The sequence below is a fragment of the Eubalaena glacialis genome, chromosome 18 (genome assembly GCF_028564815.1).
Source record: "Eubalaena glacialis isolate mEubGla1 chromosome 18, mEubGla1.1.hap2.+ XY, whole genome shotgun sequence".
Lineage (NCBI taxonomy): Eukaryota > Metazoa > Chordata > Mammalia > Artiodactyla > Balaenidae > Eubalaena > Eubalaena glacialis.
Genome location: NC_083733.1, coordinates 34,873,959 through 34,890,740, shown reverse-complemented (window position 1 = coordinate 34,890,740; position 16,782 = coordinate 34,873,959). Strand labels below are relative to the sequence as shown.

At 52.7% G+C, this 16,782-nt stretch overlaps 1 protein-coding gene across 3 annotated transcripts in view; it reads right to left on the bottom strand.

Annotated features, from left to right (window-relative positions):
* Positions 1 to 16,782, bottom strand: part of ZNF423 (zinc finger protein 423) — a 330,174-nt gene that overhangs the window by 22,210 nt on the left and 291,182 nt on the right. For all 3 annotated transcript variants that reach the window (XM_061173369.1, XM_061173368.1, XM_061173370.1), the window contains 2 exons: positions 8,309 to 8,440; positions 6,543 to 6,658 (listed from right to left, as the gene is read on the bottom strand). In XM_061173369.1, the coding sequence (XP_061029352.1) occupies positions 6,543 to 6,658; positions 8,309 to 8,440 (248 nt within the window). The remainder of the gene's footprint in view (positions 1 to 6,542; positions 6,659 to 8,308; positions 8,441 to 16,782) is intronic.

Genomic DNA, 16,782 nt, shown 5'->3' with positions numbered 1-16,782 from the left:
CAGCCTCTGGCCCCCACTCCGTGCCCTTCCCCCCTTGCCTCACTGCTCTGCACCCAGCTCCTCCCATGCCCCATTGGGGGCCTCCGGTGCCCATGGCCTTGAGACTTGGCTGGGTGCCACAGAAGGAAGGATTTAGAATCTCCCTTTGTTCCAACTCAGGCCAGAAATCATGAAATCACAGCAAACCCCAAATGGAGGGGACCCTAAAAAGTCTTCTGATCTTAAAATGGCTAATGCCAGTAATATACTACTATTACTACTAATGATAACAACAATGCTAATAATAATAATAGTAAATGATAATAATAACAGGTAGGTGTCAGTAATAGCCAAGCTCTTCCTACGTGCCACCCACTGTGTCAAGGGCTTTACGACACAACCACGAGGTAGGAACTATTAATACTCCATTTTACAGATAAAGAAACTGAGACCCACAGCTGATGAATGATGGAGCAAGGCTTCAAATGCAGAGCCGTTCTCACAAAGACCGTGCTCGCAGCCTCTCCCTCTGCAGCATTTCAGACAAGGGCTCTGTTTGTACACCTCTACTGACAGGGACTTCACCACCTTCCATTTCTTCCACGTGTAGACAGTTTTCCCACGTAGTGGCTATCTGTGGTGTCTACCAGCCCATGCTCCCCTTCCCCTGATGGTTGGCATTGAGTGGCCCCACCTAGGGCCACAGCTCACTGCAGCAGGTTTGGACAGCTGACCTGAGTGCAACCATCAGATTCCCACTCCAGGGACCTAGAATCTGTTGCCTGCATGCACACCGACTGTTACCCACAGTCACCATTTCTGGGTGAGCTGGGTGTTGCTGCCGGCTACTTGTGTAATGACATCCCCACACTAAAGACACACCTGTTGAAATACCCAGGTGTGTCTGTCTCAGCAGAAACGACAGGAGCTGGGGCGGTGCTGGCCACCTTCCTCCACGTATAGAGGAGCCCAGAGAGTCAGGCTGCAGAGAGAGAACACGACACGAGCCAGAAAGGGGCAGAGGCAGAAGGTCCCTGCCTTGATAAACAGCACTTGGTTCCTGGGAACCGGACAGCTGAAAACTCGACACTTCCTGCTCTTGGCATCCAAAGCCACGCCTGTGTCCCTACAAGTTAATTCCCATCTTGCTTGAGCTAACCCCAGAGAGTGATGCCTGAGTCTGACTGTCAGAAAAGAAAATCCACGTCCCGAGTCTCCGCCCACTACCGGAAGTCTGGGGGACACTGGAAGCACGTTGAGCACCCCCTCATCCCGGCAGAGCTTAAAACACTTGAAGGGCTTCCCTGGTGGCTCAGTAGTTAAGAATCCTCCTGCCAATGCAGGGGACACAGGTTCGAACACGTGTGGGACACGGCTTCCCTCCGGGAAGATCCCACATGCCGCGGAGCAACTAAGCCCATGCGCCGCAACAACTGAGCCTGCGCGCTAGAGCCCGTGAGCCACAACTACTGAGTCCACGTGCCACAACTACTGAAGCCCACGCGCCTGGACCCCCTGCTCCACAACAAGAGAAGCCACCACGATGAGACGCCCGCGCACCGCAACTAAGAGCAGCCCCTGCTCGTCGCAACTAGAGAAAGCCGTGCGCAGCAACGAAGACCCAATGCAGCCAAAAATAAATAAATAATTTTAAAAAAACAAACACTTGAAGACGACTGTCCCCACGCTCCCCCCGCAATCCAGCCAAGTCTTCTCCTGGTGAACTAGCCCGCTGAAAGCTCCTTGAAACCAAGCTGCATGCCCGGAGCCTAGCACCCTGCCTGGGCTGAGTGGGGCGTATATGTCTTTATGTGTGCATTTGTGTGTGTGTTTAGACGAATCTTGTTCAGGCGTCCCTATTTCTTCTCCCTACCCCCAGCCCCTGGCAATTAGTGGTCTGTTTTCTATTCCAGTATTTTTGCCTTTTTCCAGAACATCATGTACATAGAACCACACGGTATGGAGCCTTTTGAGTCTGGCTTCTTTCACTTGCCATTTACCATTCACGCATGTTGTTGTGTGTATGAGCAGTTGCATTTTATTGCCAAGTAGTAAGTAGTCCATGGTATGAATGTAAATACATCTGTCTGTTCATTTACCAGGGAAGGGACCATTGGGGGGGTTTCCAGTTTGGGGCCATTATAAATAAAGCTCTACATCATTCATGTAGAGGTTTCTGGATAAGCGTGTTTTCAGTTCTCTGGAATAAACACCCAGCAGTAGGATTGCTATGTCATAGGTTAACTGTATGTTTAACGTTGTAAGAAACTCAAAAGCTATTTTGCCACATGGCTGTACCATTTTGCAATTCCCCAGCAATGTAGGAGAGTTCCAACTGATCCTCCACGCCCTGGCTGGCACTCGTCGGTTTTTTGTTTTTGTTTTAGTCATTCTACTAGGTGTATGATGGCATTACGTCATGGTTTCCATTTGCTCTTCCCTAATTACTAACGATGTTGAAGAGCTATATGTCTTCTTTGGTGAAGTGTTGAAATTTTTTGCTCCTTTTTTTTTGGTTGATTTCCCCTCTCATTATCAAGTTTTGAGAGTTTTAAAAAAATATGTTCCGGATACAAGTCCTTTATCAAATATGTGATTTGCAAATATCTTCTCCCAGCCTGGGACTTTTCATTCTCTTAATAGTCAGTGTCTCTCAATTTGGGTTCAGGATGTAAATCAGATAATATGTCTTCCCATTGTGATGCGTGGTTTCTCATCACAATGAGGACAAAATCCAAATAGCTTTGCTGTCCTATGAACCTTGCCATGACTTTGCCTCCACCCACCTGCCCCCTTCACACCCCTCACCCACTCACTGTGCTTCAGCCAATTGTCACCTTCTGTTGTTCCAGCAACACACCTGGCTTGCACTGGCCACAGGGCCTTTGCACTCATGCCTCTCTTCCACACACTCTCTCCCTCTCACCTTCCAGACCTCAGCTCAAATGCCACCTCCTCAGAGAGGCCCTCCCTGACCACACTCACCAAGCTGTAACCAACCTCACTCCCATTATGCTCTAGCCTATTACCTGGTTTTATTTTCTTCATGTCATTGACCACTATTGGAAAGTGTCTATCAATCCCTCCAGACGGTAGGCCCTATGGGTGTTTCTCTGTCTCGCTCACCACTGTCTTGTCAGTTCCTAGATCTAGTGTCTGTACATAATGGGCCCTCTATCTACATGCTTTGAACAAATAAAGAGCAACTTGAGTTCCCTCTCATGCACCTAATCAATGAATGTGCCCTGGTTTGTCCAAAGTTCTTTAAATTAATCTCAGTCTCTGGGCAGAGCCAGGTGAACTCAGAATCAAACAGGACTTGCACCTCCCTCTTTCTGACAACTTCTATTAATGCATCTTAAGAGAACACTCCCTTTGGAGGCAGGCATATCACTCTGACACAGACCAAGCCTTCCAGAGCCCAATCCTACCTCTATTACCTCTATATCCACAGCAGAAGTCAGCTCCTACAGTGAGAACAATCCTAAATTTCACGTCTTCTCAAGACCTCTCAGCCCAGAGTCACTTGTGCCTACAAACGTTAGCTGCCCTGAGTCTCCCCACTGGACCTACATGACATACAGACTGGAGAGCCACTCAAGGCCCCAGCAAGGGCCAGGCCCTGTCTCCTGTTGCACCCCCCAAGCCCCCACATGTCACTCTAGGGAAATAACCCACTTGTCTGCCAGCCCCAGCTTCAGCGTAATGACGATGAAACTTTAAATGCCTGAAAAACCCTTCTCTCAAAAAACCAGAAAATTTTTCCTCAAGTTACTTAACGAAAGCCATTATTTGCATAGATTTGGCATTGCTACGACACTTGCATATTTAAATGGTCTGTAATTAAAATCATTAATTGCAGAAAATAGTGACTCGTTAAGGCTGTAATTTAGTGAGGTTCTTGGCATTTGAGGATCTGCCTTAAAGGTTGATGGGGTGACCCAGGGAATCATCAGCTCACACAAACCATTCTGGTGTCTGGGACGTCTGCAGCCCCAGGTGGATGCAGCCAAAGCAAGATCTGGCTTGAAACCACAGCTACCTACACCTGTGCATCACGAGCTAGGCCTCGGGCACAGGGATGCCGATGAAGCTCGAAAAAGGCAGGACTGGGAGGTTTCTCTGGGAAAAACCTCAAAGCCAACAAGGAGAGCAGTCATCCCTCTCTTGGCATCCAGGACAATGTGGGGGGACCAGAGGGCTGAGCGAGCCCGAAGTTTAAGTGAATCATAGTTTATATGAGCTAGTGTGTTTAAAAGCGGCCTGCCACATTGGGCTATAAAAAGCTTCAGTTGTCTGGGGACTTGGAGCCCATTTTGGTAGCTAGGCCAGGCTGGTAAGGCAGGTGGAGATAGGGTGAAGGGTGCATAGCCCGTGCACGAGCAAGGCTTCCTGGACAGACGCCAATCAGGGCTGGCACCAGTCCCCTCGGTCAAATGAGAGGGCAGTTAGCTGTTCCCTCACAGGCCTCAGCACAGAGGTACACACTCAGTTTGTGGATCGATGGGGAGACAGCAGTGGGCCCTGGGTGCGGTCACTACCTTGCTGGTGGTCATTTCATAGCAGAACCCCCTCTCTGGGCCTGGGTCCATAATTCTGTCCCACAATGAGATGGAATGAACGTTGTGTGAGGGGTACAGGACTTACAGGAACTCAGAGGGGCTGCCCGAAGAGTGAAAAGAAATGGGCTTTCCAGCCATCTACCTGGTGCAGTTCAAGGTCAGAGGCCAGGCCTGTCCGCTCTGTCTGCCTGGCCCAGGCCCGGGACCAGCCCATGGGAACAGGACCCTGACTGTCGGATGGTGAATCCCTCCTGTGCCCTCTGTGGGCCTGTTTTCACGTCCTCTGGGTGATGGCTGTCAGCAGCCGTGCAGACAGGATGGGTCCAGGCCTGGCTGAGTGCACGGGCTATAGTGCAGTGAAGCGGGCTACCCTGCAACAGGCATGGCTACACCCCTTCAGTCCCAGAAGAGGGCCACCACTGCTGCCCTCCAGCGACATTATGACTCTGCTGTGGCTGCAGCCTTGAAGCACGCAGCTGAATGCACGATCAGCACCTGCATGGGGGTGCAGGCAAGGTGTACGGGGTGAGCAGACACACCCGGTGGGCCATAGTGTGTGCTAGTCCTTGGGGGTGGGGCTGTGAGAAACACCAGCTCTCCTCTCCTTCCAGGCATTGGGGGATTCCCTCCCTCGCCCCTTTGACATTGGGCATGGCCACCTGAAGGGCTCTGGCCAAGACAATGTGGGAGCGAGATGTGGGTCACTTCCCAGTGAAGCTTTGAGAGCGGTCTGCGATCGCCACCTCGTCCCCTCCCTGCTTCGGTGACCATGCAAACACGAGAGGAGACGAACCCGCCATCAGCCCTGGTCACTGACTATCGTGAGCAGAGTTCCTCCCCAGCCACCTGATACATAACACAAGCAACAAATAAGTCCTTGTTACTTGAAGGCAGGGCTAGAGGATGTTTGTTCCTGCAGCAGAACCTAACTCGCATCCCAGCTGAAAACAGTGTTATTCTCAATATGTGATATTCCGGCGTGTCTGTGTGTACGTGTGGTACTTCTGTGGATGCCTGAGTGTCGCTTCTTTTGGGGTGTGGTGTTGTGCTGTGTGTGTATGGTGTTAGTCTGAAAATGATGTCTCTGTGTGTATGCATAGGGACTGTGTGTGTGGGACTTTCCTTTGTGTGTGCAGTGTGTGTGTGATTGTGTATGTGTGTGTGTGTGTGGTATTTCTGTGACAGCATGTCACCTCTCCAGTGTTAAAGGAGTTTCTTGCAAAAACCAGTGCGTGAGAAGGTGGTTTCACCTGGACACAGATCTGGGTCCTCAAAAACCAATAACAGGTGGGAAGGGGCCTGTGGGATGCCAAGGGGAGTGGGCTACAGGAGCCCTGGGAAGCCCACCACAGCCGCTTCCTTTCCCAAGGGCCCTCTCAGCTACTGCAGGCCCTGGATGGGGGGCTGAGGAAGCTGTAGGGCTGTGGTGCCCCATCTGAGGGCCACATCAGCCTCAGGACCACTGGCAAGTATCCCTTCCTCTGAGTTGGGGCCCAACCGGTATCCATTGCTCTCACTTTTCTAGCCTTCCTGGGCATGTTGGAGGTTCCAAGATCCCAGATCCAGCTTCCGGCCACACACGGCCCCAGGACTCAGCCATGCAAGCCACACAGGCCACCAGCCATAGATCCAAAGTTCAGTGGAACATCATCATGTAATCCCAGTGGGGAAATGAAATCCCTGAGAGGGGAAGGGACTTGCAACGGAAACAGCACAAATGTTAAGCCTTCCGACTCTGGCTCCAGGCTCAGCTGCTATGGTCCAGCTCTCCTGAGAACGCTGGACCAGCGAGGCCAGGAGGCCATACCCCATACCAGCCAGCCAGGAGGGCAGCCACTGGCTCCAGACCCACAAGCACAAGTCCAGGGCCTGTTGCTTTCGCGGTTGGCGTGGTGCTGAGTACAAGATCCCACCATCAGGGATTCACCCCAAGACCCTCAGTGCCAATGGGAGCCCCAAAGAGCCCCAGGAGGGGTGTGTGCAGCGGACAAGGGCACTCACCTGCAGCTCGGTCTGGAAGAAGAACTTCTGTGGGCACTGCGAGCAGTCGTAGATCTTGTCCTCCTGCCCGTGCACAGCAAAGATGTGCTGCTGCAACTTGTTGGCCTGGACGAAAACTGGACATGGACATGGACATGGCCATCAGGGGGCCAGACACTGGGGACACGGGCCCGGCCAACCAGAGCAGCTGCTCCACCCCACTCCCAAGTAGGGATCACCCAGGCATGGACACAGCGGCCAAACAATGGGCTACTGGAAACACTGTTGGCACACGCTAGAGAGGGCTCAAGCCAGTGAAGCTGAACCCTGCCACTTACAGGCTGTGCAACACTGGACAAGTCACTTAACCTCTCTGGGCTTCATTTCCTGAAAAATGAGGATCATTAAAGTATGTAGTTCACTGGGTGGCTGGGAGGATCAAATGGGTTAACACTTGCAAAACGCTTAAAAGATGGCCTGGCACATAATTAGCCCAATGAATGTCATCGTCTTCATCATCGCCGCTTGTCAGATACCTTCCAAATGTGGGCTCCTTGAATACACACAGGCCTGTAAGGCAGGCACTGCTGTTATCCCCATTTTATAGAAGAGAAAACTGAGGCACTGGGAATGTTGTGACTTGTCCTAGGTCTCACTCTGCAGGTGGCAGAGCTGAGATTTGAATTAAATAAGCTCAGCACAGTGTCTAGTACAGGAAGGTACTCAATTAACAGGAATCACTCATCTTGCTGAGGTGGTCAGCATCCTCGGATCCCCACACAGGGGCCCCCGTGTCCTGGATGGGCAGACCTGGCAACTGAGGCCCCTTGGTGCCAGCCCCCGACCCAGCTCACACAGTGGGATGGTAACAGATGGGTGGGGGCTCCTGAGATGGAGGGATTGAGAGGGAAGAGGTACCAGTGTGTGCCAAGACTCTTGGGAACCCCAGAGGGGTGTGAGCGTGCGGGGACTCTCCCTGCTGCGGAGCCCCTTCCTCGGGCCTGTCACAGAGCAGGTCACAGCCCCGGCTTCCCGGTGGCTGTATCCTCGATGTGGTCCGGACCCTGGGCGCACACAGGAGGTGGCCCTGAAGCAGCTGTGTGTCTGGGAGGTGAGCACTTCAGAGATCCCCTCCTGCCAGGCGCCCTCCCCAGGGTGGGCTTCCCGCCGTGGCAGACGACAGATGTCAGGGAGAGGCAGGGGAAGGCCAGCCTCCCCCACGCACACCGGCTGCCATCTGGGCAGCAGGAGGGGGGCCGGCAGAGCCCCTGAGACTCGCCTCAGGCCGGGACAGCCACTAGCCTGGGCCGGCAGCCAGTCTGGGGGCTGGGGACTTGGCCAACAGAGCTGCCCTTGACCCCTCCAGCCTGGAGCACGGATGAAGCAGGGTCTGGGACAGGCCAGGGAGGAGGGGGAGACAGGAGGTGTGCGAAGGGGGAACCCCACTGGTGCTGGACAGAGCTCAGAGACAAGCCTGGGGCCCGTGAAGGGCCAACTGCAAGGAGGGGCAAGGCTGGGTGGGAAAAAGCGTGGCAGCAGTTGAGTGCAGGGGTGGGAGGAGGGCTAGGAACCCACGCTGCCGAAGAGGAGAGAGCAGAGACCGTAGACAGGGAGGGCCGGGGTCAGCTCTATGTGGAGGCAGGCGGGGCAATAGGGCTGCGGATCCCTCGGGGCTTCCCCGTGAGCTCCGGGGCCACGTTGGGCCAGATGCTGAGGGCCAGGGATTGAAGGGCTGGGCCCCTGGGTCCCTTCCCTCTCCCCACGTGCTCCCCGCCAGGCACACTTACCTGTGAAGCACACGGGACATTTGAAGGTGCCGCCCATGCCCTCGAAGCTGTGCTCGATGAGGTGACAGAGGAGCTTGGCCGGGGAGTCGAACATCTGGTTGCACAGCTTACACTCGTGGTTGATGCCTTCCTCTGCAAGGAGAACCACGGCCAGTCAGCAACCCTGCACACCATGTCCTCCTGCAGGAGCCCACATGCCCCCAGTACACCCCAGGCCGGCCCTCCCTGACCCCCAGAACCAGGGCTGGGGAGGGGCTGTGGAGGCCCAGACCCATCCCAGCTCCAGATGGTCCAGCTCCCGGAAGGCTAACAGACCCCAGGGGGCACCAGCCCCAAATATCTGGCTCTTGAATGTGTCATTTGCTGTGATTTCTCCTGCTGGTCTAGCAACAAGGCAAGTAGCTTGAATCCTAGACTGTATCATAGAGGAGAGGGGCCCAGGATGGGGTCCGCATGGGGAAGAGAGTCCAACCAAAATTTTAAAAAATCCAATAGACCATTTATCGAGCATGTACTGTGTGCCAGGCGGGGATTCTGTGGGGAGCTAAGCAGATAAAGCACTTGCCCCCATTCTAGTGGTGGGGAAACAGATAATAAAAACAGTCAACACACAACTCAGCGTCAGGAGGTGACGAGGGAACACAGGGAGCTCTGGAGGGGAGAGTCGAGGGCAAGGCCCTGAGGTGGGCCCACGCGGGGCCATCTGGATGGTAGCAAGGGGGCAGTGCCTGACGGCTGGGGGGCCAGAGACAGCACGGGACAGTGGGGACCCAGGGATGCACTTCGCAAAGGGCCTTGCCGGCCACTAGAGGGCTTGGGGATTTTACTGTAAGAGGGATGGGCAGCCCCTGGAAGATATTGCAAAAAACCATGAAGTGCTCTTTTAAAAATTTTTAAACAGACGGTCTACCCAGTGCTCACGGACAGTGGGCAGACACCCTTTGCTGCTTCCAGATCAGAACACAGCTCCATCTCCCCACCTGGGAGCTGCTATGACTCCAAACCTTCACTCAAAGGTGCCCAGGGAAGAGAGGGTGCCCTGAGCGCCAGCTTCCCACCAGCAGAGCTGAGGTCTGGCGCCCCGACCCAGGACCAGCAGGGCAGAGTCCAAATCCTGGCTTCTTCTTCAAGCCATGTGGCCTGGGCAACAGTTCACTTTTAGTAAATGAGGGCCACCTGAGTCCCTGCCTCACAGGGCTGTGAGAGAATGAAAGGGGCCATACCAGTGACCAGTGCGGCCCACTGGTCAGTAGTGGTGACGGAGAATCGCCCCAGCTTGAGGGTCACATCATCCAGGGTTGGAACCTGACTCTGCTACTTACTGCATGATCTTGGGCAAGTTATGTAACCTCTCTGTGCCTCAGTTTCCTCTTTTCTAAAATACTCAATAATAGCTTCCTTAACACTACACACCTACGAGAATGGCCAAAATCCAGAACACAGACGATACCAAATTCTGGCGAGGATGTGGAGTAACAGAACTCCCATTCACTGCTGGTGAGAATGCAAAACAGCACAGCCACTTTGCAAGGCTGTTTGGCAGCTTCTTATAAAACTAAACATACTCTTACCATATGATCCAGCAATCTCACTCCTTGGTATTTACCAAAAGGAGTTGAGAACTTATGTCCACACAAAAACTTGTGCACGGATGTTTATAGTAGCTTTATTTAAAATTGCCAAACCTTGGAAGCAACCAAGATATCCTTCAGTAGAGGAGTGGACACATAAACTGTGATACATCCAGACAATGGAATATTATTCAGTGCTAAAAAAAAGACATTAAATGCATATTACTAAGTGAAAGAAGCCAATCTGAAAAACACTACATATTGTATGATTCCAACTATTCTGGAAGAACTATGCAGACAATAAAAAGCTCAGTGGTTACTGGGGCTGGGTGGGGAATGAATAGGCAGAGCACAGAGGAATTTTAGGATATGATACCACTATGTATGATATTATGCTAATAGGTATATATCATTATACATGTGTCCAAACCCACAGAATGTACACCAAGAGTGAGCCCCAAGGAAAACTATGGACTTTAGGCGACTATGATGTTTCACTTTAGGTTCATCTTTGCAAAAAAAATGTACCATCATGGTGAGTAATGTTGAAAATGCGGGAGGCTATGCACGTGTGGGGCAGGGGATAGAAGGAAAGTCTGTATCTTCCTCTCAATTTTATTGTAAACCTAAAACTGCTTTTTAAAAAGCCTTTGAAAAACAGGCTTTAAAACAACGTCAATCCTGGGACTTCCCTGGTGGTCCAGTGGTAAAGAATCTGCCTTCCAACGAAGGGGATGTGGGTTGGATCCCTGGTCGGGGAACTAAGATCCCACATGCCACAGGGCAACTACTGAGCCCGCGCGCCTCAACTAGAGAGCCCACATGCTGCAACAAAAGATCCCGCACGCCTCAGTGAAGATCCCACATGTCACAACCAAGACCTGACACAGCCAGAAAAATAAATAAAATAAATATTAAAAAAAGCCAATCCCCCCCATCAAATAGCCTTCCTCTTATAGTTGATGTGAGAATTAAATGAGTTAATACTCCTTTAATACATGAAAAGGGGTTTTGACCAGCCCCTGGCACACAACAAGCACTCAATAGGTGTTTGTTGCCAAGCGTGCCAGTATCGGGGAGAGTATTATCTGGGACAGCCAAGGACACAGGCTCCCCTTCGGGCTCCCCCAGGGAACCAGCCTCACCAAAGGCGCCAGGTGCTCCGATTAGCCCTCAAAGGCAAGAATTAGGTAGCAGAGGGGCTCTGCCAGTGGCAAAACACGAACACAGATGGGCTGAGGCTCCTGGCGAGTCCCTGGGTCCCCAGGCCCTGGCAGGGGCTGGCAGGGACAGCAGGCATCCCCCTGGCCCAGCCTTCCCCCACCCGCCCCCCGGCACCCCACTGCAGAGGCGCAAACACACACGTGCGTGTGCAGGTGGGCCTGCCCCACATAGCCCACTGGCTGGAATCTTCTGGGTGTTTGTCACGCCCCTGGAGCCCCGGCAACTAGGCCACATGCACCCAACAGAGATTCAAGCTGATCTTCCATTTATACTGGCGGAAAAGGAATTCATTGACAAGTTTTGGGACACAGGGCAGGCTCAGCACGCTCGCCTCACAGGCCCCAATGCACGTCCTCCACTTCCCTCGGGGAGGCTCTCATCATAATTAGAGATGGCCTCCAGTGTGGGGGGACTGCCTCAGAAGACACCCCCCAACACACCCCCTGCTCACCCCCTCCCCCGCACAAACAGTGCTTCGCAGAGCCTGGCACAGAGTAAGGAATGAGTGAATGAATGAATGAATGAATGAGAGAGATACCACCCTTACCTATGCCCTCCCTGTTAGGATGTGGACATCTCCTGCACATTAATGAGGCAGAGGGTATGTGAAAATGATGACTGTACAGAGGTTTCTATTATAGTTAACTGAAGTTTAAGTTTATAACAAATTGACTCTCAGAATTAACCCTGCTTGCTGGGAAAAACCACATTTCTAGGAGAGAAAAAATGGGTTCAGAGAATTAGACCGCTTGCTGAGGTAACACAACCAGCTGGGGGTGGTACTCTGAACAAGATACAAAGCCCTCCCTATCCTTACGCATCCCACCTGCACACCACCTCCAGGCAGCCTCCCCGACTATGCCAGCTTGCACGGCTGTCCCTGGCTGGGCACAGTGACCCTGGATTCATCTAACCATATCCTATGAGTCTTCCTGATCCTGGCAACTAGGCTATAGGCACAGATAATGTCTTCTCCTCTGGTCCCCAAAGCATGAGGCTCCACCTGGGCCCACAGGAGGGGCTCAGGAAATACTCATGGAGAAGAGATGCCCTGGCCGGTCTCTCTCCCTCTGCCCAGCCAGAGCGGGTTCCCTGGGCTGAGATGGCAAAGGAGGATTTACTGCTCTCTGCCGAGTGAGGGCCTTTATCCACTTGGCTGTGAATGGAGACATGCCCATCTGATACACAAACACGGAGAGGACAAAGAAGGCTCCTGCAACTTATAAATCAGAGAAATCATGTGTGACAGTCACTTTCCGCCCTCCCAGCGCTGAGCAATTCATCAGCCGGTCCCCCCGATTCATAGACGCAGCTACACCCTGCACCCATGTTCATAAATATGTGCACAGTCAGGCAGACTAGAGCTGCAAGCCAGTTCCGGGGCCTAAACAGCTGCCATTTCAGCAAATCACAGCCCCAAACTGGTGCCCACGTGAGGTTCCGGGATAATTAGATCAAGAGCCCAACAGACAACTACGGGAGCTGGTCCCTTTCCTCACTCCCCACCTAACGTGTTTAAGAGTCAAACCTGGGAGACAGGAGAGGGAAAATAAAACAAGCAAAAAAGTAAAAGTGGGTGAAAAATAATAAAGCCTGAGGGCTTCCCATAGACCTGGGAACCTCTCCCACTTGAAGGCAGACCTTCTGATTTGCAAATCTTCTTCCTGAAGGACGAAGAGGCCCTCGAAGAGGCCCTCTCCCCACCGGTGGGGGCTAGAGGGGCTCCCTGGGGGGCCCATTATGTACACCTCCGCCTATAAAACCATCCAAGAAAACAGTGGGGAGGGGTGGCAGGGGCTGCCCTAGTTAGTGTGCAAACACTCCTTTGCGTGCCCGTGACCCAGTACCAGCCAGCCCGTGGCTATAGAGAGAACTCACTGTCACCATCACTCTCACCCCACCGGCGCTGACAACCTCTCATTCCATCCCAAGTTGCAGGGTCTGAAGACAGCAGCACCCTCGGAGAGTAACTTTCCTGAATTATATAAGATCACACAGGCTCGGCGACACCTTGGAGCAGAATGACAAAGCTGTCTGGGAGTCCACAGGCCCCTCCGCCCCGGCGTGGGGCTGGAGGATTTTGTGAGTGAAGACGCACAATCGCTTCCTCTTCTTTCTGTTCTTTTTTTTTTTTTCTTTATAGCACATGACAGGCATCCATAAGAGAGACCCACGCAACTCAAGTGAATTATGCAGCCCCGCTCATCTGTAAAGTGAAATGCAGATTTCACCTGCTTGCTGTGCCACATCATGCCTCCCAGTCCCCATAAGTCAGGGCTGGCACGGGGAATCTATTGATTTATTATGATTTTTTAAAAATAAAAATAAATAAAAACCCAAACTGCCAAACAAACAACCCGACAAGCATGAAAATCCCAAAGTCTCTCTCTCTCTTTTATTTTTTTCCTCTGCTCAGGAATAATAAGTGTTAATTTTACACTTCATTTCTCAAAAAAATAATAGGATGTGCTTTTGCTTAAAACCAAGTCAGCCTGCTGGAACCTTTCAGGCTGAAACTGTGTCAGCCCAAAAGAGAAGCAGAGGGCTTTGTGGAAGAGCATCGTGCCGAGATGATAGCTCCCTGTAATGTCCTCGGTACCGACTTTTGTCTCCAAAAGCATTTGATCCCTGGCAGACACATACTTATTTCCATACAGGTCTTGGGGGAAGCCAGGAGGAGAGAAAGCTGATTATCAGAATCCTGAAGGTGAAGCTCAGGTGGGCCCCACTGATGTCAAAGGCAGGCCTGGGCACACACTCGGAGGCCATAATTTGCTGCCTGGGAGGGAGGGGCAGCAGGCTGCAGTGGGGAGGGGACAGGGCATTGTTCTTGGACTCTAATGCACTGAGCATGACCCGCTCCCACCATAGCCGTGGGCCCTGCCTGGCCCTTCTCTAAGCAGAGACCCCACTGGGAAAAGCTGCCCCCAAGAGCGGTATCGTTCATGCGTATACCCCTCTAGGAGAGAACCAGTGACGGCCACCTGTGGAGATAGGGGACATGATTAGCTACCTCCATTCAGGAAGCAGCAATTAAGGACACAAAAGTTAGAACCAGAAACACTTGGGTTTGAATCCCATTGCATCACCCACTCGCTGTGTGTACTTGGATAAGTTCGTTAACCTCTCTGAGCTTTAGCTGCTTCTGCTAGAAAATGGGAAGCATCATCACAGGGTTTTGTAAGGTGGCCAAGCAGGCTTCTTCTGCCACAGGACGACTGCCCTCACTGAGACACCCTTCCTCCAGACCACCTCTTCATCCCCCTCCCCTCACTTCATCCAGGTGTCTGCTCGGATGATGCCACCACCAAGAGGCCTACCCAGACACCCCCCGGCAAAGACAGCACACACACCCCATCCTTTCTAGAGCATTACCCACCTTGAATTTCCTTGAGAATGCTCACTGACATCTGGCATAGTACAGAGATGATTGTTTATTTTAACTCACTGACTCTCTTTTTCACACGTACACACAAAACACACACACACAGAAAGAAAAATATAAGCTCCATGAGGGCTATTTTGCTCATTGCCATGTCACCAGTGCCTGGAACAGGGCCTGGCACATAGTAGGTGCTCAGTAAATAGGGAACGAATGATTTGTGTAAAGCGCTTAGTACAATGCTTGGAACATGGGGAGGGGATACTGGTAAATGCCAGTTACCAGACACCAGTGGTCCCCCCGAAACTCTCAGGACTGAGGGCTTATAAAAGCTGTTCTTGCCTTCAGGAACTTGCTATTTGCATCCTCACAAGATGGCCTGGTCCAGGAGTGCAGGCACCGAGGGGCTCCCTCAACTGACAGAAGAGGAAAAGAAGCTTAGAGGGCAGAGCCCCTACCAGGGAGGTGGCAGAGTGAGGCAGGGGTGGGGTGCATGCTGGTCACCACAAGCAGCCCTCTCTGGCTTTAGAAAATACCAGAAAGGCCACAGGACTTGAGACCTGGGACCTAGCAAGCCACCCTCTGCTCCTCAATCACCCAAAAACCTCTGGCAAGAAGGAGGACAGTCAGACCCACCCTCCACGTTTCCATGTCTGAGCCAGGTGGGCCCCCCTCCCGGCACCAGAGCCAGCTACAGGTGGCAGGAGCGCTGGGGACTTTTCCCAGGTGAGGGGAGGTGGCAGTGCCCACAGTGACACAGCCTGGGCCAGCCCCAGGCTGCAGCGTTGTCCCTGCAACAGCATCTCTGCAAATGGAGGGAGCTGAAGAGGGGTGCACAGGCTGCCTGGCCGAGCTGAAATCCTCTGTCACCATCTCCGGTAACGAACTTCACCAGACTTCAATTCCAGATTACCAGGGGCTGAGCCCACGGCCCACCCCAAGGATCAGGTCAAGTAAAGGCCCCTGAGGTCCAGGAGCCCAGGCTCAGTCACACGCAGGGCACATGGCGATAAGGAAGAAGAGGGGCAAAGGGCCCAGCATTCACCCAGGCAAATGAGAAGGCAAGAGGAGGACCCTGGGAGAGGACCTCTCTGACGCCACGCCAGTAAATAACCAACCGCAAACAGACAGGTAATAGAAACAAGGGCCGATGGGGACCTCCATCCTTTGTTCTCTATAAAGAACAAAGACCTCTGGGCAGAAGAGAAGAGGGCAGGCAGATAATAATACCTGGGCAGCCAGATCAGGCTGTTTATCTATTGATCTGTCATTAAATACCACAGGAAATGAACCCAGGCAAGCCAAGAGGAAAGGGGAGGGATGACATTTGGGCTGGGGTTGACGAGGGGCAAAGGAGGAAACAGGGTCTGAGGCGGGCTCCTTCACCAGAGGCCAGGCAGAAATCAGGGAGCCTGGAAGCGGGGGCAAGGGCTGATCTTGGGATCCCCAACCCAGTAGACCCAGGCTGCCCTCCAGGATCTACATCCATGCTGGGCAAGGTGTGGTCTCTGGCATCACCTGGGAGCTGGTCAGAAATGCAGAACCTCAGGTCCCACCCAGACCCACAGAATGAGAATCTGCATTTTAAAAGTGCCCCAATGATCTGGGTGTGCATTCAAGTTTAAGGAGCACTGAGCTCTATAAAAGGGCTTCTGGGGATGCTGATCTCACTAGAACCCTGTTGTCATGAAGCTGTCGGTTCATAGGTATCACACTGCCTTCACCAGGATTGTATGTTTTGAATGTCTAAAAAGGAGTAAACTTTTCCACAGCTGCTTTTGGTCCACACTTTACAGAAGGCTGAGAAATCCTCGACAATGGGAAACACTTTCCTGTTATCATGACCGGGATGAAAATGGTGAGGGTGTCTTTGGAGGGGAGACTCTGCAGTGGGCAGCTAACACTCCCCCAGGCCACCTCAGCATCCCACGGCCCCAGACCCCCAGTGCCAGGGTGCTCGGGGCTGCCCAGTGCCTCCCATCACTCAAGAACACCCAGCCATTGCTTGAAGGCACGCCCCACCACCGCTGCCCCCATTTTGGGCCCCCATTTTCTTAATTGATCCTGGAGGATGGGCTGTGCCCTCCCTCCTCCCCTCAGAAGCACCTTCCCAGGCCTCTCTGGCCAGGAGGGACCCATCTCATGGTCCCCCGTGCTTCAGAAAGGCTTATAAATGAGCTCTGGCAGCCCGAACTGGGGCCCCACGGGGGATCTGGGGCCTCTTCAAAACAGAGCCCTGACAATTAAGCAGTCTGAGTTTTGAAAGGCTTGGGATTGATGGCGTGGACAGTAAAAAT